Source organism: Ammodytes marinus (assembly GCF_949987685.1).
Source record: "Ammodytes marinus genome assembly, chromosome: 16".
Lineage (NCBI taxonomy): Eukaryota > Metazoa > Chordata > Actinopteri > Uranoscopiformes > Ammodytidae > Ammodytes > Ammodytes marinus.
In genome coordinates, this window is record NC_137220.1 from 11,537,199 (window position 1) to 11,557,661 (window position 20,463).

The 20,463-nt window shown below is 40.8% G+C and overlaps 1 protein-coding gene across 2 annotated transcripts in view; it reads left to right on the forward strand.

Moving 5' to 3' along the window:
• The window catches only part of mrc2 (mannose receptor, C-type 2), a 31,555-nt gene that overhangs the window by 8,366 nt on the left and 2,726 nt on the right, over positions 1 to 20,463 (forward strand). For both annotated transcript variants that reach the window (XR_013845270.1, XM_080044042.1), the window contains exons 3-27: positions 1,724 to 1,897; positions 2,477 to 2,641; positions 3,359 to 3,472; positions 3,680 to 3,823; positions 3,954 to 4,145; positions 5,044 to 5,198; positions 5,372 to 5,476; positions 10,050 to 10,165; positions 10,332 to 10,480; positions 12,182 to 12,408; positions 13,642 to 13,784; positions 13,895 to 13,991; positions 14,091 to 14,220; positions 14,545 to 14,577; positions 14,715 to 14,881; positions 15,498 to 15,824; positions 16,223 to 16,331; positions 16,652 to 16,818; positions 17,357 to 17,465; positions 17,577 to 17,815; positions 18,121 to 18,283; positions 18,706 to 18,855; positions 19,117 to 19,230; positions 19,668 to 19,847; positions 20,436 to 20,459. Coding sequence is in view for 1 of the 2 variants with exons in the window: in XM_080044042.1 (XP_079900168.1) it covers positions 1,724 to 1,897; positions 2,477 to 2,641; positions 3,359 to 3,472; positions 3,680 to 3,823; positions 3,954 to 4,145; positions 5,044 to 5,198; positions 5,372 to 5,476; positions 10,050 to 10,165; positions 10,332 to 10,480; positions 12,182 to 12,408; positions 13,642 to 13,784; positions 13,895 to 13,991; positions 14,091 to 14,220; positions 14,545 to 14,577; positions 14,715 to 14,881; positions 15,498 to 15,824; positions 16,223 to 16,331; positions 16,652 to 16,818; positions 17,357 to 17,465; positions 17,577 to 17,815; positions 18,121 to 18,283; positions 18,706 to 18,855; positions 19,117 to 19,230; positions 19,668 to 19,847; positions 20,436 to 20,459 (3,693 nt within the window). In the remaining variant the exon portion in view is untranslated. The remainder of the gene's footprint in view (positions 1 to 1,723; positions 1,898 to 2,476; positions 2,642 to 3,358; positions 3,473 to 3,679; positions 3,824 to 3,953; positions 4,146 to 5,043; positions 5,199 to 5,371; positions 5,477 to 10,049; positions 10,166 to 10,331; positions 10,481 to 12,181; positions 12,409 to 13,641; positions 13,785 to 13,894; positions 13,992 to 14,090; positions 14,221 to 14,544; positions 14,578 to 14,714; positions 14,882 to 15,497; positions 15,825 to 16,222; positions 16,332 to 16,651; positions 16,819 to 17,356; positions 17,466 to 17,576; positions 17,816 to 18,120; positions 18,284 to 18,705; positions 18,856 to 19,116; positions 19,231 to 19,667; positions 19,848 to 20,435; positions 20,460 to 20,463) is intronic.

A 20,463-nucleotide genomic window follows, 5' to 3' on the forward strand; every position in this document is an offset into this window, starting at 1 on the left:
CGTCTTGATGTATCTTCTTTGTTTTGACTAATTCTTAAATGCAATTTTGAATATCTAATCTTGATGTTTTTATGCCCCTGTAAAGCACTTTGAATGGCCTTGTGTCTGAATTGTGCTGTATAAATAACGTGTCTTGCCTTGCTTTAAAAGTGACTATGAGGAACTTTTAAATGTTCATGGAAAATTTTATTTTTTTTCTGATGGTAAATGACCTGTAACAGCAAACAATATTCCCTTTACAACACATTTTCAACCCATTTATCCCTAGCAACATAGCTTACCTTACTACATGAACAATACGATAGACAAAAGTGCACACATTTTACACTAGCTGCGTGGCAAAAAAGCTTTCCTTTTATTTTTCAAATATATTTATATTTGAACCAAAGAAAAAAGGAATTGGATCAAAAGTAAAAGAGTAAAGAGAAAAACAAACGACAGATAAAACATTTAAAATAAATACAATTATTTAGTTAAAATTCATAGAATATAAGAAATGATTCAACACATACCACCCCGCAAATCTTTTTCAGTTGAATAGAGTGAATGCCCTAATTTCCCCATCTGTACAGATACAGTGACCCAGTGAGCTTCTCCTTCATATTGTGCAGAGCAGCAGATAGAACCACTGTTGTGAAGGCCACAGCTGTATCCGCTCAAACAGATATAGCAAAATGTTGGCTTTCTGACCGTCTGCCAGTCAGAATGAGCCAAAGAAAACAGTACTGTTGTTTGTAAACTCCAGTAAACACACAGACTTGTCCTTGCCCTCAAGTATATTTGTATTTATATATAGTATCCAGTCCGGATTAAATCTAACCATGGTGGTTTTTGTAGCTAAGCCTCATTTCCGTTTGCTGTGTCATTCTAACCAATATATCAAATGTCACAGTTGTTCATTGACAAACTATAGCCTACTGCAAGGCTCAGTCAGCGGCATAAGTCCACGGTTAACAGGCCCTGCTTGAATGCAATTGAAACCAGACCTGCCATAACAGTAAAAAGAAAAGAAAAAAAAACTCCCTTTGCTGTCTTTACTTTTTTGAGTCAAGAGAATTTACCTTTTTTTAACTTTCTTGACAAGTTTCTTTGTGAAATCAAGTCACTGCTGGACAGGATTGCCTCTGACATTAGTCAGCCGGTGAGCAACTCCTCAGCCAGTGGTGGAGCAGAGAGTGGGAAGTCAGGGAGGGAGCTTTTCAGAAATCTTTTTCCTCCCTCGTTTAACATGTCTGCCCTACTTTCCATGGGCCTAACTTGTTTTGGTAACACCACAGATCCAGCCTCTCTCTCTCCGTTTGCCCTTTTCTTCACACTACACTATACTGGTGGAATGTACTAGAATGGCTGCCCTCAGGGTATTTTATCACATTGCAGAAATCAGAACATAGACTCGCCTACATATTGCATGTAATCTCTCAAAGATCCTGCTTTCGTAATATAAATATTTTTCTACATTCATATTTTTTTCACATAACGTCCATGATGAAATGTACTTTGTTTTTTTCTAATAACATGCCTATTTTTATTTGTGTACCCTTCCTTCTGCTGACCACTATTTGACTCTATACTGTTTTGACTGTAACATCATCCTCTGTTTTTCACCCTGTGTTTGATTATACAAGTCGCTGAAAAAACAGATACGGTATTTTCAGTTCAGCACAGTTCAAAGCCAGGGGGACTTGAGGGATTTTTGAATTCTCTCTGGTCTTTGCTCCCCTAGAGATCTACACAATCCAGGGGAACTCTCACGGCCGCCCGTGCTACCTGCCGTTCCTGTATGATGGCCAGTGGTTCCACAGCTGTACCAGCATTGGGCGTGAGGACGGCCACATCTGGTGCGCCACCACCTACGACTATGGCAAGGATGAGCGCTGGGGCTTCTGTCCTGTCAAGAGTGAGTTATTAGAACCTTATAATATTGTCAAATATGAGTATATCTATCTCCTGGTCAGCATGACAATTAACAACATATGAGATCCTTATGTAATTAACCTCAGAATAGTGCTTATAGAATGATTATGGAAAGTTAAGTGGATGTAAGTGCTTTAGAAGTTGAGATTGTTTTGGTTCAGAGTGTTGAATAAAACTAATGTTGGGAATAATGGCCCTTCTAGATGGTGTATAGGAGAAATATACAGATTCAAACAGACAAGGTTTAGTAAAATAAACACCTTAATGTACATGTTGGACCATTTTGTTTATACTAGTATGAAAGAAGATAAGTTATAGCAAATCTCAAAAATTGACCAGTGCTTAAAAAAAACAATGTTTTTGTTGAAAGTGTCTCACCTTAAATTCCCGGTCTTATTCTGGTAAGACTTGGGAAGTTTACTGAAGCTCAGTTGGGCTTAACCACAATTTCCTCTCACCCAACTCAACACTTTATATGGGTTAACATTTACTGTAAATTCCTCCTGCTTTCTTCTCTTGTTCGAATGAACTTCTTTTTTATCTCCTTCCCCTTCACGGTCAGGCAATGGCTGTGAGACATTCTGGGATACTGACCCGCTGACAGACAGCTGTTACCAGTTTAACTTCCAGGCTACCCTGTCATGGAGCGAGGCCCGGATCAGTTGCCAGCAGCAGGAGGCAGACCTGCTAAGCATCACCAAGCTGCATGAGCAGACATACATCAATGGTAAAATGGTCAATGTGAAAGCATGTATAGTTGCTAACAGAGGCATCCACTCCTGTTGTAATTGCCCGAAATGTGAATTTGATAGGCTATCTTTTTCCTCTCTCACTGACGTCTGTGACACAAATAGTTAAGACTGGCTGTGGATGTAAGTTTATTTCATGTATATTTGTACACAGTCTATCGGCCAAAAAAACCTCTTATACTGTATATGCAGCAAGCACAAAACTGAGCAAACAGTTTAACAATGAACCATTGATTTCCATCCTGGCATACCAGAAATTAAGATAAATAGATTTTATTAGGATTTTCTGACTTTTTTACCTGTAGTGTAGAGTGCAAATTCAGTTATCGTGTCTGTCAATAAAACCTTGGTCAAATTGGCATTAGCAATATAGGGCAATGTATTTTGCAATGTATTTGCTGTGCACATACACCCTTCTAACAGGAATAATTGATTTTTGGAATGTTGTGGCCCTGTTGCCAATATTAAACCACCCTCTATTATTCAGCTATTCTTACATAACAATTCTGTCATTGACCTAAAACAATGTTGTCAGATAAAATCATGTCTATCTGGAGAGATTGTTTGGTCTGACTAAGTGTAACACTAAGTGCTATGTTTTTCTGTGTCTTCCTTTTTCAAAAGTAAACGGGAGTTTAAGCTCTTGTCATGTTTAAGAACATTTGAGAAAGGTGTTTTTTCTCCTGTGGTTTTAGGTTTACTGACTGGCTACAGTGCAGCTTTGTGGATTGGCCTCAATGACCTGGACGTCAATGGAGGCTGGCAGTGGGCCGACTCCTCACCACTCAAATATCTCAACTGGGAGCAAGGTTAGACTTTAAAAACAACTCAACCTTTTATGTCTTTTTCTATCTATTCCCCCACGGAAGGCTGAATGAGTCTGCTTGCTCATTTTTTAGCAACATGCAGCTCTGAGTTTAAAATACAAAGTTGGCCACTGGAGTGTTTGGGGATAAAGCGCTTTGAACAAGGGCACCTTGGCCTTTCTTTTTTTGTTCTTAATCTCATCCCTCCAGACCAGCCAAACCATGCTGAGGAGGAGAACTGCGCCGTAATCAGAACTGAGTCTTCGGGCCGTTGGCAAAACCGTGACTGTTCCGTTGCTCTGCCGTATGTCTGTAAGAAGAGGCCCAATGCCACCCTGGACCCCTTCACCACCGGTCAGTTTAAAGGCATTTGAGATAATCCATTAAAGTGAAAAAATATAGCAGTTTCAGTCCTGCCACAGTGCCAACATTCAGGATTCAATGTTTTTTTTATTTATTTTTTATAATTTTTTTGCTCCCACAGACTCGTGGGCAGACGATGAGAAATATGAGTGTGATGTGGGCTGGCAGGCTTTCCAGGCTGGATGCTACAAGCTAACCTCGGAGAAGATTGATTGGGATACGGCTCAGAAAACCTGTCAGAAGATGGAGGCCAATCTGATCAGCATCCACACTCTACCTGAGCTAGAGTTTATCATGCACAACCTGAAGAAAGGTGATTTTGTTTTATTGTACTAAACCTTCTCCTGTGTAGAAGCAAAAAATCAAGGACAAAAAGAGGACAAGACTCGGAGTGCGTGAAGCAAATGTGTAAGTGCTGTGTGGGTTCACAAAGAGTTCACACACACACACACACATACACACACTTTAATCTATCACCAAGCGTTTTAAATTCTCTACTTCAGTTTTCTATTTTAAGCACAGCGGAGGAAAAATGCACCGATGTTTCAGCTATGCCATCTTCAGTGTGCAACAAAAAAACTGAATACTATGAGCTTAATTTAATTGTATCTTGCAGCTTTTTTTCCTACATTTTTATGCCCACAAATCCAGAGTAAGCTTAAGTGTAGTGGAAACCAGGCAGTTCAAGCTTTTCCTTAAGTGAGAAAGCAGCACATGAAGTGAGGAATATGTTTTTTTAGGTCATGGAATTGCTCTAATGTAGTTATTGAACATCATGGAAAAGTTTGCAGTTTCAATGCTTGTTGTCGAAATCACTTTTTTGTCAAAATTAGTGAAAATTGCCTATCAATACACTACCCGTCCGTGCTGTGTGTGCACTGAAAAAAAACTGGTGTTAATACACAGCCTAGCCTAAACTGGTATGTAAACAAAGAAAGGGGCCCACTGTAGCTAGCACCATGCCCGTTTACAGAGCCTATAGGCTGCGTATTAACACTAGATATTTTCTTTTCAGCGCACGCACAATATGGGCAGGTAACAGATTGTAAAGAATAATTCACAGATTTTGACAAAAAGTGATTTTGACAAAAAAGCATTCACCAGAATCGCTGATACCACCTTTTAAAACACTGTTGGAACCCTAATCCTATTTTCAACCCTTCTCTGTGTTGTCTTCGTAAACCAACTGTCTTATCTGTGTCTTGTGTCAGATGTTGACCAGCTCTGGATAGGGCTTCATGACACCGATATGCAAATGGTCTTCCAATGGACCGACCACACGCCCGTCATCTTCACCTACTGGCACCCCTTTGAACCCAACAACTTCCGCAACACCCAAGAAGATTGTGTCTCCATGTGGGGGCCTGTGAGTGACGACCCCCCCTCCACACCCCACACCCTCACACTGACCCCCAAACTCTGGGGTCCGCTTAATGACCTCAACGTAATCAACTCTCACCGTCTGCAAGTCTCCTCTTTGTTGTATATATTTACCAGCTGTGTTCCCTCTCTCTGTTTGTGTCTCGCTAACGTGCGCAGGAGGGCCGATGGGACGACAGCCCTTGTAATCTGACTCTGCCCTCCATTTGTAAGAAACTGGGAACAAAGAGTGATGGGAAGCCACAGCACCAAGACTGCAAAAAAGTAGGACTCGTTTTCCTCTCTTACAGTTCATTTTTTTCTTCTTGACATTTAGTGTTGATCCTTAAGATTTATGTAACATAAGTCTGGACTAAGATATTTGTGTTCCCTAGAACTCTTTAGTTTTACTTCATACTCTATTAAGATCTCCTGCAAAATGGCAGTGCCTTTATTTCCAGCTGTTGACAGTCTGCAGTCTCAATATTATTCCAAATATTTCAGCCTTTTCTTCACTTTTTGACCTCCTTTTCCCAGAGCTCCTCTCCATCTCTCACCCTTGCACTGGTCCACTTAATAGTCCGCCCCCGGTCTGTTACTGTAATGTGAATCACTCCCTTAAGACTTGGAAGTTTAGGCACCCCGAACAAACTAAACCGTGGGCCTGAACACACACACACACACTCTTCCCTTTGCGTATTGTGAAACATTACTTGTCCATGGCCCAAACAAAACAAAACAAATCATGAAATCTGTGAGATTTTTAAGGCATTCAAAATTGGACATGTTTTTTTTTTAAAGTGTATCCATTACATTCAATAGAAACACATTATCATGCCCACTACTTGTACCCACATGGGGATTCAAATGCCATCTGGAGGATCCAACTACATCTGTCTGTGATTTCACAGTCCATGATTCGCTCCACATGATACTTTAAGCCTCTCATACCTGGCTTGGCCCTATCTGACCATTGCTGCACATGTTCAGAGTTCAAGGGGACAGTTTACTGTGTCTTTTGAGTAATGTGCCAAATATTGAGATACATAATCAGTGTCCCTTTTTTTATATCTTTGTGCACTACAATGCGATGTTAGATTTTTCCATATTAGTGCTGATTTATGATGATAATGACCTGGATTTGGGAGTCATGCTGTTTCGCAGCTGTTACGTTCAACAAAGATCTTTCCATGTTTTTCGTGTAATGAATCTTTACCCATCTCCCTGGGGAGCACAATGCATCATGGGTGGTAATGTGACGGGGGTCATTTGGCATGGCAACCGCTGAATGATATTGTAGCAGTGTGCGGTTTGTCTTCTTGAGCATATTAACATGTGAAACAACAATAACAGAAAGCCGGCTAACTGCTTCAGCTACATTTCACCACACAACCCCCAAACCATATAGCCTACCCCATCCAGCGCTGGGCTCATCACTCAAAGAATGGAATGGATTGCTAATTACTGTTATGCGGTTGTTTTACTCACTCGCTGGAGCAGTCACTTGTTACACTGGGAATGCTTTTTTGCATTACACATGCAGACATAGTGATTTATTTTATTATCAGGAGAGCTTAAGTTCCTTTATGTGTGAAGAGAGTGAGCGATTAGACAACATACTGATCTCTACTGTCAGAGACGGCCTGGGGCATAAACAGCATTCTAGGGACCCTTTGGTTACCACAGGGCTGCTATACAGTCAATGGAAAGTCATTTCCCTTCAGTAGTCAGTCTCGGGCTGCTGTATATTCTTAGGTTTTCTCCGACCAGATTTTTGCCGGTCCAATCAGCAAACAGAGGGAGCGGCTCAGAAGCCGACGCATGACATACGTCACGACCAAACGTTATACGATTGGTTGGCAGATCCAAAGTGGCACTGGGCAGATCCAATAGTTTTAAACTTCAACAGACACCCGCCTTCAAGTGAGTTAACACTTGTCAATTGAGCAATTCCAGACCTTCTGTACAAATTAAATTAAGTACAGAAGACATAATATCTAATAACAATGAGAGAACAATGTAACCATTTGGGTCGCTTTGTAGTTATGAATCTACCAAACTGTATCACCAGAATTTGCGGCTTCCCTTGGCTTTACAGAGATTTAAAGTGAGGTCTAGTTTATTGTTAAGATGTCTGGCTGGTAAATTTACTGTTTTGGTTCACTCTCAGTGCTCTTACAACAAGGTATTTTGGCTGCAGTTAAATAATTGAGGACATGTGGTGGAATGAAATGCTTGGATGGTTTAGCTTTCTAAGTAATTTATAGAGGAGATAACAAAAGCCTAATGGATAATGGAAATCTTTTTTTATTTATTTTTTTTTACCAATATGGAAGATTATACTTGAAATACTGTACATCTCAGAACTGTTACATGACATAGGGAAGATGATGTTGACGGTGTGATTGTAAGACAGAAAACAGAAAAAAAGACTGAGTGAGACGTGAGTTTCAACATTTCAAGCCTCTGCAACAGCTGTAATCTTTGAGGTTTAGCTCTACGTGCCAAATGCGGTTGTGCAAAAAACAAAAGCCTGAGTTGGGGCGTATTCACACAACAATTTATAAAAACTCCTTCACTATCATTCTTGCACAAATGTCCCCTCTTTTGACCTTCTGTGTGTTGGCTGCGCTCTGCGTCTGTACACGTCCACACGTCTCCAGCAGCACATGAGCTGGCAGGAGGCATTTAGGCCAGGGAAAAGTTACTTCTGCATGCCTAGACTTGTTCTACTCGTTCTGCATTCGGGATACAGTTGACTGGTAATTAAGTGGGCTCACTTCTGCTCTGTTTTGACTGTTAAAATGACATCTAAATGGCTTTCTGAGAGACAGGATTTCTGTTGTTTTTTTTCTCACGTTTAACGTCTTGCCTTTCTGAGTTTTCCTGGATTTCTTTGGTTGTACTCCATTTTCCTTTCAATTCGTTGCCTAAAATGCCTCAGTTCAAACTGCAAACTGCAGAAAGTCTCTCCTGAGTCTGAGTCACTTGAAACATTGCATTACTCTTCCATGTACAGTACATACAGTATCTCACAAAAGTGAGTACACCCCTCACATTTCTTCACATTTTTCTTTATATCTTTCCATGGGACAACACTGAAGAAATGACACTTTGATACAATGTAAAGTAGTCAGTGTACAGCTTGTATAACAGTGTAAATTTACTGTCCCCTCAAAATAACTCGACACACAGCCATTAATGTCTAAACTGCTGGCAACAAAAGTGAGTACACCCCTTAGAAAAAATTTACAAATCGGGCCCAAAGTGTAAATATTTTGTGTGGCCACCATTATTTTCCAGCACTGCCTTAACCCTCTTGGGCATGTAGTTCACTAGAGCTTCACAGGTTGCAACTGGAACCCTCTTCCACCCATTTATGACAGCATCACAGAGCTGGTGGATATTAAAGACCTTGCGCTCCTCCACCTTCTGTTTGAGGATGCCCCAAAGATGCTCAATAGGGTTTAGGTCTGGAGACATGCTTGGCCAGGCCATAACCTTTACCCTCAGCTTTTTTAGCAAGCCACTGGTCGTCTTGGAGGTGTGTTTGGGGTCGTTATCATGTTGCAATACCACCCTGCGGCCCAGTTTACGAAGGTTGAGTGCACGTGGTCAGCGTCGTACACAGAAGTTGGCTTTGGAAAATAGACGTATGAGTGCTGCCAGCATTGCTGAAGGGCTTGAAGGGGTGGGGGGTCAACCTGTCAGTGCTCAGACCATACGCCGCACTCTGCATCATACTGGTCTGCATGGCTGTCATCCCAGAAGGAAGCCTATTCTAAAGATGATGCACAAGAAACCCCACAAAAAGTTTGCTGAAGACAAACAGACTACGGACATGGATTACTGCAACCATGTCCTGTGGTCTGATGAGACCAAAATACATTTATTTGGGTCAGATGGTGTTAAGAGTGTGGAGCGGCTACCAGGTGAGGAGTACAAAGACAAGTGTGTCTTGCCTAGAGTCAAGCATGGTGGTTGGAGTGTCATGGTCTGGGGCTGCATGAGTGCTGCCAGCACTGGGGATCTACAGTTCATTGAATTCTAACATGTACTGTGACATACTGAAGCAGAGCATGATCCCCTCCCTTCATAAACTGGGCCGCAGGGCAGTACTGCAACATGATAACGACCCCAAACACACCTCCGAACGACCACTGGCTTGCTAAAGAAGCTGAGGGTAAAGGTTATGGACTGGCCAAGCATGTCTCCAGTCTTAAACCCTATTGAGCATCTTTGGGGCATCCTCAAACGGGAGATGGAGGAGCGCAAGGACTCTAATATCCACCAGCTCCTTGATGTCGTCATGAATGGGTAGAAGAGGGTTCCAGTTGCAACCTGTGAAGCTCTAGTGAACTACATGCCCAAGAGGGTTAAGGCAGTGATAGAAAATAATGATGGCAAAACAAAATATTGACACTTTGGGCCCAATTTGGAAATTTTTTCTTAGGGGTGTACTCACTTTTGTTGCCAACAGTTTAGACATTAATGGCTGTGTGTCGAGTTATTTTGAGGGGACAGTAAATTTACACTGTTATACAAGCTGTACACTGACTGCTTTACATTGTATCAAAGTGTCATTTATTCAGTGTTGTCGCATGGAAAGATATAATGAAATATTTGAAGAAATGTTAGGGGTGTACTCACTTTTGTGAGATACTGTAGCACCAATACTTTTGAGATATATACTTTTTATTTTGATGCCCATCAAGATCCAGAATTTTGTAATGATAGAATTAGAAAATGTAAAGAGTTCTACAGCTTTTATAAACATTTGTGTTTTTTTAATGGTCAGTTATTTTATTTAGTTTTTATTTATATCGTAGCTTATCTTCTTTCCTTTCCTCTTTCTCAGGGCTGGAAGTGGCACAGTCCAGCTTGTTACTGGGTGGGAGAAGATATGCTTACCTTTGATGAGGCCACAAAGTCCTGTGAGGACCAGGGAGCCGCCATTGTAACCATTACCAATAGGTGTGAACTGCAACACACACACACACACACACACACACACACACACACACACACACACACACACACACACACACACACACACACACACACACACACAGATTAACAAGAGATCCGTGTGTTTTGTCAAAGAAGTCTGTCTAAAAAGGTTCCTTTCCAATCTATTAAGGTTTGAGCAGGCCTTCGCCAACAGCCTGGTGTTCGGTCGTTCTGGTGATTCCTTCTGGATCGGCCTGCATGACCAGGGCAGCCCCAACTCCTTCCTCTGGCTCAGCGGAGATGAAGTGTCCTACACCAACTGGAATCGGGACCAGCCAGGTAGGTCGCATGTGTCATGTTTGAACGAGTGGGTCAATGATTTACAAAATGAACTAAAGCGTATCAGAGAATGTCTGAAGGAGGATGCAGAGTCAGAATCTGAGTCAGTTGTTGTCAAGGACATGTTGATGATCAGCTTAATCATTATTTTGTGAGTTCAGTAATAAAGGGTAATAATGCCAGTGGAGCAGATTTTAGGGATTTAAACATAATAAGATTTACGATGAAATATAAAGTGATGCTTAAGAGAAATCAGATTTAATTGTACATCATTAAAATATCTTTTAATGTCAGGTGGAGCTATTTACTATGCAACTCATGATTCATATTAACATGTTTTCGCCAGGTTCTGTACACATGAACTCAGTTTTCAGTTCATTGGTCTGTAAAAGTAGCTATATATTTATTTTAAATGTATCGTTGGGAGCAACCAGTGATATCTTAAATTCTTCAAATTACTTTTCTTAAACCCAAATATATTTAGTTTATCATGATATGAAACGAAGAAGAGAAGAAAATCCTTACGCCCGAGAAGTTGGTCTCACAGACAGAATTAATGGAGTTTCTGTTAGGAAGATGACTGATACCATTAATTACTTTTCAAAACATTCGCAGATACACTTTTTATCCACTAATTGATGTTGCTATGATGAAAACTCATCCCTCAGCCTAATATAGATTCAGAACTACACCCTGATATGGCTGTAAAGCAGCTTTGATTAACTGACAATTTACCAGCAGAAGTAAAAAACGAGGCAGCAGGTTTTTTTTCTGGTTTAAATGTAATGTATCAAAACGGGACAAGTTTGTTGAGAAATTGGAAAGCCATGTTCAGTGTTTCAATATTGGAGCAACAAAAGGATGAGGTAGCAATGAAAAATAGACCGTAAAAGACAGGCTATCATTGTTTTTGGATTCACTAAAGCCATAATTTCTAAACCAGATATGGCAGGAGGAAAAAAAACTGTTGGAGGCGAGTCGTCTGCTGGCTTTCGGCTTACTCACAGATCCAAAGATATGAACCGTCTCACCCCGGCACATATTAGAGCTGCAGTTTGTTGCTTTGACATTTAGCTGGTTAAAGGAACCCTCTAGCATTTTGGCACTAACATTTCAAGTATGAACCCCTTTCCAAAACTGATTTATATTCATGGTATTCATAGCCCCAAAGATAACACCTGAGGTTTCACCTAAGGGTGAGTAGTAGAGGATTATATCAGCTTCAGTCGAAAAGTCCTATTTTTTCTATGTGGTACAGGGAGAACAGAGATGTCATATTAGGAAAAAGAAACAAATGCTCACTATGTTCAAACTAAACATGCAGCATTTTACACACATTTCTTTAGTTGATATATTTTTTGGGTGTCTGTATAATGAAATATAACAATTCCATCAAGTAAAAGACCACCCTCTACTGGTGTATAGGCTATGTCGTTTTTTAAAATAAATATGATCCATAAGGATGACTCATCATAAGAGATAAAGGAGATGTTGCCCCTCTTTTGATAAAACTTTAATGCTGGATACACTTTTTTTTCTTTTAAAAAAAATATGTAATCCCATTATCCACACATTTCTTCACTTGGCATCATTCCTCTAGTTTCTAGTCATTTCATCAGTTCAACCTCTTTCTTTTTTTCCTTTTATCTTTCTTCTTCTTTTTCCGCTCACCTACACTTTGCACCCCGCGTCTATTTTCAGTCAACGTCCACGGCGGCGGCTGCGTTTCCATGGCGACGGGCTTCGCCACAGGCCTGTGGGAGGTGAGGGAGTGTGCGTCATCCAGGGCCAAATTCATCTGCCGGCAGAACCAGGACGCGTCTGCTGTGAGCCCCCCCGAGCCCCCAGCACCCCAACCCACACCCAGCCTCAGCGGCTCCTGTCCCAACGGCTGGAAGAGCAACAGCAACCTGCGCTACTGTTATAAGGTCCATTCATAGTTTTCTAGAACACCATCTGTAGGCTAACTGTACTGTGAGGTGTCTTTTAATGTCACTCACAGTTTTTTATTTTATTTTATTTTTCACATTGAAGGTCGAGTCAGTGATTTGGTGAATGCTTGTCATCAAAATCCCGAAAAAAATTCAAAATCAGTGAAAATTCTATCACCCACTGAAAATGTAATGGATTTTATTTCAGCGCACACACAGTAGGCCTACACTCATTCAGTTTTGGCCGTGACTAATATTTAAATAGCTAATTACATTTTTCTCATTTCGATGTGGAGGCATGAGCATGTAATATACTTTATGTCCTTGTAAATGTAGGTATGATGACTTTCGAAGGGATTTAGAAACATAAGTTCAACTTCTAAAAAAAATAGTAAAAAGTTATGCATCTGCATAATTATGCTATGTCTTATCCAGTTTGATAATCATATTCAAGTTAAAAATACATTTGATCTTGATTGCAGACATTCATAAAGTTTCATCAGATACACTTTGGGATTTATTCTATCTTCTCTTTTTATAAGCGTTGCCATCTTAATTAGTTTTCTTGGTTAATTAGGTTTGCACTATTAACACATTTGCACTGTTAACATTCAACTCTCATAATAAGTTAATTAGGAAGTGCTTCAGCAAATCTTGTCTGATACTGTAGGTAATGACTGCAATGAATTAAATATAGCGTATGTGCATTAGTAACATTTGGCAAGAGTATTTTAATACACTTTATACTATTATATGCTTTTGATCTTGCTGTAAATGGATAGTGTATTTTACAGTATGCAAATATGTATGACCAATATGGTCAGCATAGTTTTTACCAATGTCCATTACAGAAAAAGCAATAACTTAACAATGCATCAGTGGTTAATGTTGTTTTAAATTGAACAGCCATACACAAACTTTCCCGACATAAAATATGGTGTAGAATTGACTACATTATCATTTGAATCTGTACGGTTTGATAGAAAAAGGTAAGTAAACTGCACCAAAAATAAGACCAAGCATTTAGTGCCAACTTTAAGTTCTTCACATTTTTGCTGCCAAGTGGTGAGGACACAATTTTGTCAGTTCTCAAGCAAGTACTGTGAGGTTCGATACCAAGCAATATGGCAGTTTTTAACAGTATAGTGGGAGTGATACTACTTTGTTTTACGCCAATACTGCTCTTATAATTGAACTGTATTTCCATCTTTATGGCCTGTGTGTTTGCAGGTCTTCCACTCCTCCCACCTGGAGCAGAAGCTGAGCTGGCTGCAGGCTCACTTGTTCTGCCGGAGACACGGAGCCGACCTGCTGAGTGTCAGTGGAGCGGAGGAGGAGCACTTTGTTCTACAGGTCCTCACTGAGGCCTTTGGGTGGGTTTATACCTGTGAAAAAGTCATGTTTGATTGTAATATAATTGTAATATTGATTAAGATATTGATGATGATGATGATGATGATGATGATGATGATGTGGCTCACAGGGAGTCGGAGGACCATGAACAGCACTGGTTTTGGATCGGACTGAACCGCAGAAACCCCATGGAAAATGGCAGCTGGAAGTGGAGTGATGGCTTGGCTGTGAGTAATGACCAAATAAAAAAACCTAACTTTGTACAAATAAAAGCTCTTCAAAAGGCACAGTCTGTTTACCATTTGCTATTTGTTGTGTTGCTCCAGTTCACATACCAGAACTTTGGCCGCTACTACTACAACATCCGGCAATGTGCTGCAGCAGACCTGGGCACTATGACCTGGCTGGCCATGCACTGTGACTCCGAGTTAGACTGGATCTGCAAGATCCCCAGAGGTAAAATACAACTGGACCTAGACAGAAAGCCCTGCACATAATGCAACATTTGACTAACATATCCTACAGCAGAATTTTTAATTTTTTTTTAATTCCACACTTTTATATTCATCTTTGGAAATTCCTTCTTCTACCTCCAGCACCTATTTCGGAGGCATCACTCTCTGATTTGAGTCTCTTCCATTTTTTTTCATTACACCTCCACATATTTTATGTCATGAAACCATTTTTCCCTTTTGTGTGTGTGTGTGTGTGTGTGTGTGTGTGTGTGTGTGTGTGTGTGTGTGTGTGTGTGTGTGTATATATGTGTGTGTGTGTTCTTAGGAAGTGTTGAGAAGGAACCAGAAGTCTCTGAAGGTCAGTCTTATATTTCTTATAGCTTTGAACTTCTCCCAGCATATACTGAAATGATCTCCCCGAGGGTTTATTTCAAAAACCTTTCCTGTTCTACCTCATGACTGTCTTCTCCTCTCCTCTCACCCATCACTCGTCAGACACTAGTTCACCAGAGTGGATTGGCTTCCAGGAGGCCGAGTATAAGTTCTTTGACCACCGAACCACTTGGGACCAGGCCCAGAGGATATGCTCCTGGTTCTCTTCCTCGCTGGCGTCCGTCCACTCGGCTGAGGAAGAGGCTTTCCTGGCAGAGACTTTGAACAAGGCACTTAACACTTAATCAAAAAAGTTCCTTGTAGTTTTGTATGAGTTGATTCAAAGGCGCACTATGTCACTTTGGGTGTGTGTCGGAGAACTCAAATTTTTTAAGGTATATTGTTTTAGTATAACTTACTAAACAATCTTTCCTCATGGTGAAATTGGATCCCTGGAACACTGTTTTGAGGGTTAGAAAGCTACCTTAAAAGTTACTGTTTCGCTGTTGTTGTTTACAGCAGCGGGGGCCCACAGTTTTGATTACAAACTCATTCCAGTCTTAGGTTTGGTTCCAGGTGCCTCAAAATAATTTTTGTATTCATTTATGATGATAGAATTATTCAATACTAATAGAGAAAAATATTTTTTTATAAACCAACTGCAGGCTCTGCAAATGTAATCAAACCCCCCTCCCTTGATACTACATAGTGCACCTTTAATATAAGAATTAAATCAACAGTTTTTAGCATGCAGTCTAGCTTTACCAGGTTAACAAGAGTTTAAAAAAAAGTACAAACCTGTATAGTTGTGGTGTCTACAACCTGCATGTTCACCTTTTTAAAATGCAAGCCCTGTATCTTTGGAAGTCTCAACAAGCCTTTTCACAATTTCTCTCTCACCTTCAGATGACAAAGGTGGAGGGTGAGAACTGGTGGCTGGGGCTTCACACCTATGAAAACGATGGCCGTTTCCGCTGGTCTGACCACTCTGTGCTTAACTACGTGTCTTGGGCCCTTGGGAGGCCGCACGCACTCAGCCGCGACCGCAAATGTGTCCACTTATCCACCGGCAACAGTAAAACCCAAACGGCGGATTGGGCCGATCAGAAGTGCCACTCTGACCTGCCTTACATCTGTAAGAGAGTAAACGTCACAGGCACCATTCCTCCCACTCCTTCATACCCGCACCCACCGGCAGGCTGTCCTGAGGGATGGTCTTCCTATCAGCATAAGGTAGAGTTAGAAAGCACCCACAGTTCAGCATATAAAGCTATAGTGGTGTAACTTCTGTTGCCCCCATGAGGAATTCTGAGTAATTACAACAACACTGTTTTTTTTCAACTGAAACATTTCTTTGGCACTTCTTGGGATTTTTCTGAGCTCCTTCGACCGGGGTTCAGGGGGGGAGCAATTTGTAAACGCGAGAAACTGAGAAATACCGAGAGAGTTTTGTGGAGCTGATAGGCTTAATAAAGTGTTTTTCAACTCATTTGGTAATGTTTTGAATGTACCCGGCATTCATTTGTACGAAAAGGTTACGCACTATAGCTTTAATGTAATTATTGATATCCCCAAGCCTTACCTAAGCAACCATTTTTATATGTGTACAATGACATCTGGTGTCTCTGCAGTGTTTCAAAGTGTTTGAAGAGTCAAACCGAGTCACATGGTCGGCAGCCAAGCTGAAATGTGAAACACAGCGAGGTGTGCTGGCAGTGGTATCTAATCATTTGGAGGAAGGTAATTACAGCAGAACACAGATGGCCTAAAGTTACAAGCAGGGTACGGGTGGTGAATGCAATTAAAGTTAATTTGAAAGTCGATGACTTACCTTTTCAAGTATAACTGTTTTTACAAAGGTTCAATTTGAATCTCTCATTGTGAGCAGCATAATATGAATATAAAATACATTTTATTTTAAATTGATTTGATTATTTCTTTATTAGCAATTTTGGTTAAGATATTCATGTGTGTTTTTACCTATCCTTGTATTTGTATGTATTTAAAATACAGCAGTATTTTAGATCCCACTAACTCAATGGTATTCCTCCCCCTCCCAGCCTTTGTCACCACCCTGCTTAACAATGCCAGTGTTGACCTCTGGGTGGGTCTGACCTCAGATTCTAAAGGTCATTTCCAGTGGTCCAAGGCTAACCTGCTCAGTTACACCAACTGGGCTCCTGGAGAGCCACTCGACAACAGTGGACCACATCAAAACAAGACCCCGGTAACCCACACTACTTACTCATCAGAGCAACATGTCATGACTTTGAGATGTATTTGTTTAAAATAGGGACAATGCATATTAATGAACATTTATATAAATATGCAAGGTTATTGTCGGTGGCTAATTTACATCTTTAGTCCCTTTGGCAGGTTGATGTTAAATTAACATCATCATTAAGTTCCAACACAATAAATCAATAAGAAGAATAACAGTAGAGTACAATAAACCAACCGAAAAACAATAGACAATGTTGCTCATGACAAACCAGGATTTGATGGACCAAACAAAATTGGTGTTAAGTGCTAAAGTGGTTAAGTGCTAAGGTATAACAAGTGCTAATGTTATTGCACGTTGCCCTATTGCACAAAGATTAAGTGCTGATATTTAATGCACAATCCCCTATTGCACATGTTTTGCACACACAGACGTGTGTATGTGTAGCAGTATTATTGCACATCAATTAGCATACATAGCTGGAACAAGAGCCTCAGTCTCCTTAGTGTGTTCCTGCTGTGATCATTCCACTATCCTCTCTCAGGGAAACTGTGTGGTGATGATTCACGGGAACCCACAGAAGAACACTGGCATGTGGGCCTCCAGAGCCTGTGAGATGGAGAGCAATGGCTTCATCTGCCAGAGGCAACAAGGTGTGATATATCCAATCCTAACCACAGCAATGTCTGGTCTGAAAGGGCAGAATATTTGCGGCACACACAGAGACGTGTCCACTTAAATCATCCTTCTTGTGTTGACTTCAGACTCAGGTCTCCCTCCGGCCGAGGCTCTTATTCCCGCCTCCCTGTCACAGCCTGTGGAACTGGGTGGAGTGACTTATCGGGTAGTGGAGAAACGTTTGGACTGGACCGGCGCACTGCACCTCTGTGAGTCTCTGAATGGGACTCTGGCCACAGTGAAGGATCCCTACCAGCAGGCTTACCTTACACTGCTGATAAATAGCCTGCGCCGGCCTGCCTGGGTCGGCCTCTACAACTTTGGAGTGAGTTAACTTAGATTTTGTTTTTTGAAATCATGATTAACTTGTAGAAGTGAAATTGTTGGGGGCGCTTGCGGGGTAGTGGTTAGAGCGCCGGCCCATAGACGCTCAGTCCTCAAAAACAGCAGACCACGGGTTAAAATCAGCCCCGTTGTCATTCTCTGCATGTCATTCCCCTCTCTGCCCCATTTCATCTCTGTCCCTCTGACCTGTTAAATAAAAAAAGAAAAGAATCTTGATTAAAAAAAAGAAAAAAAAGTGAAGTTTGTTTTCCAACTGCAGTGAATTGAAATGTTCATGTTTTTTAGGGACAAAGCTTCACCTGGTTAGGCGAGGAAGAAGTGTCGTATTCAAACTGGAAAGACGGGGAGCCCAATCACATGGCTGGATGCGGTCACATGACCACTACTGGGCAGTGGACCAAGACTCCCTGTGATTCTAAACTGGAGGCTGCTATCTGTCAAATTAGTGGTATGTGTGTGTTATGTGTCAGCATTTAAGGCGAGAGACTGCCGGTGCATAGTGTACAATTCAGTGATGACTTACAATAAAAAACATTTCTTTGTTTTACACATTTTTCATAAATGTTTGAATAAATATACAAATTTGGTAACATCGAACTAATTTCTGTTTAAAAAAAAAGAGTTCAAATCTTTATTTCATTTTGACAAAAATAAATATTAGTTTTCTCAGAACAGATTTGAACTCTTTGTTTTGCAATTTACATTTAAAAAAATCACCACAATGTAAGACATGGTGCTGCTTTGTGTACACACATCTTGTTAAAAAAACCTTACCTTAAATTCTCCCTGACAACATGACACAACTCAGTTACTTTTACTTAAATGTATGATATTAATCTCTGTTTTCTTTTTTTTCTCTCTCCTTGCCAGATGAGCCTGTGGTTCATCAGTGGAGCTACCCCGGCGAGTGCCCCCACTCTCTGGGAGATTGGGCCTGGGTACCTTTCAGAAACCAGTGTTACGCCTTCAACCTGCAAACTGTTAAACTGCAGCAGGATGCTCTAACGTCCTGTAAAAAAGGTAAGGAAGAGATACTTTCAGGAGTGCCTTCTCAAAGTCTGCTGTGCAGTTCATGATACTGAATTAATTAATCCAATTAGGCGAAACACTTCTGACCAACTCCTCTGCAGACTATTGACAAAATGCATCAATACGTCTTAATTTAGAAGTGTTGCTCATTGATTTGGCTGCACCATTATTGAATCTCCCTACATGATAAATGACCGTTTCTCTTTTGTTCTAGCTCTGTGTATTTCATTATTTATTTCTCACTTTTTCTAGTGGGAGCAGAACTTCTCTCTATCTTGGATGAGATAGAGAACGGATTTGTGTGGGAACACATCCAGAGCTATGCAGAACAGGCACTTGGAGCTTGGCTCGGCATCAGCGTCAGAGGTCCAGCAGCGTTGCTTTTAAAAAGTCCTTTTCCAATCTCCCTCGGCAGACTTAATAACCTTCAATCTTTCAAAAAAAAATTATAAATCCAAGCTTATTCATTAAGGCGGCTTTTCGTCAAGTTATCTGACTCTTACTGCTTTAATTAATGAGTTTGAAACCTGATTGATAATGTTTTCTTTCATAGATTAATCATGAAAGGATTAATTAAGTAGAAAATATCGAATTAAGACGATTTCCCCAAGTGTCAAAGAATTGTAATACAGGAAAGTGCATTACCTCAAAAAGGTTGTTTTATATAAACTAGCTATGTTAATATCTTCAGTGCAATTAGATCATTTGAGTAAAAAATGCCCTGAAAGTTAATGTGTGTAGACTAAAATGAGTGTGTGTGTGTGTGTGTGTGTGTGTGTGTGTGTGTGTGTTTGTGTTTGCAGGTAGAGGTCTAGTGTGGAGCGAGGACACAGAGATGGCGTACACCAACTGGGAAGCGCACGACCACGCCTTCTCTGTCCTGTCGCCAAACTCCTGCTTCTGGATCCAGAGCAACAGCGGCATGTGGAAGCCGGGTTCCTGCAGAAATCGCACACACGGAGTCATCTGCAAACAGCCTCGAAGTAAGTGCACACACACACACACACACACACACACACACACACAAGGACATTTTAACTCTGGGGGGGGGGGGTGTAATTTTTTCTAGTTGAGTCATTTGAGTTTAGATCCAACTAGTTGAACAATGAGATCAGAGCAAATTAAAGCATGATGGTCCATGTGTATAGGAGCTGACAGTGTCTTTTTAAGTCACTACGCAGAACTTTTCAATGTTCATGAAATGGTCTCATTTCTCCTCTGATGATCTTAAATGACCTGTGACAGCAAACGAGTTCATGAACGATGATAAATCAACATTTAATATGCTTCACCATCGCCAAATTACCATTATTAATCTAACATAGTCACATACAGTATAAATACATTACCTCATCGCAATGCATCCTGCGGTCTCTCTTTCACTCACTTCTAAACAAATGCACGTGCTGCCAGCACACCACATGCTAGAAAGTATCTTTAGTAAAGTAGTGCAACACTACCGCTTTTGTCCAAAGGGGGTGCAAGAATCAACAAAACCTGAAAATTCCTCAGTTATCCAAACCAATCAACAATATCACATAAACTAACTTATCCCCTATTCAATTTTGCAGGGGCTGAAACGTCAGCTGTAAAAAGTAA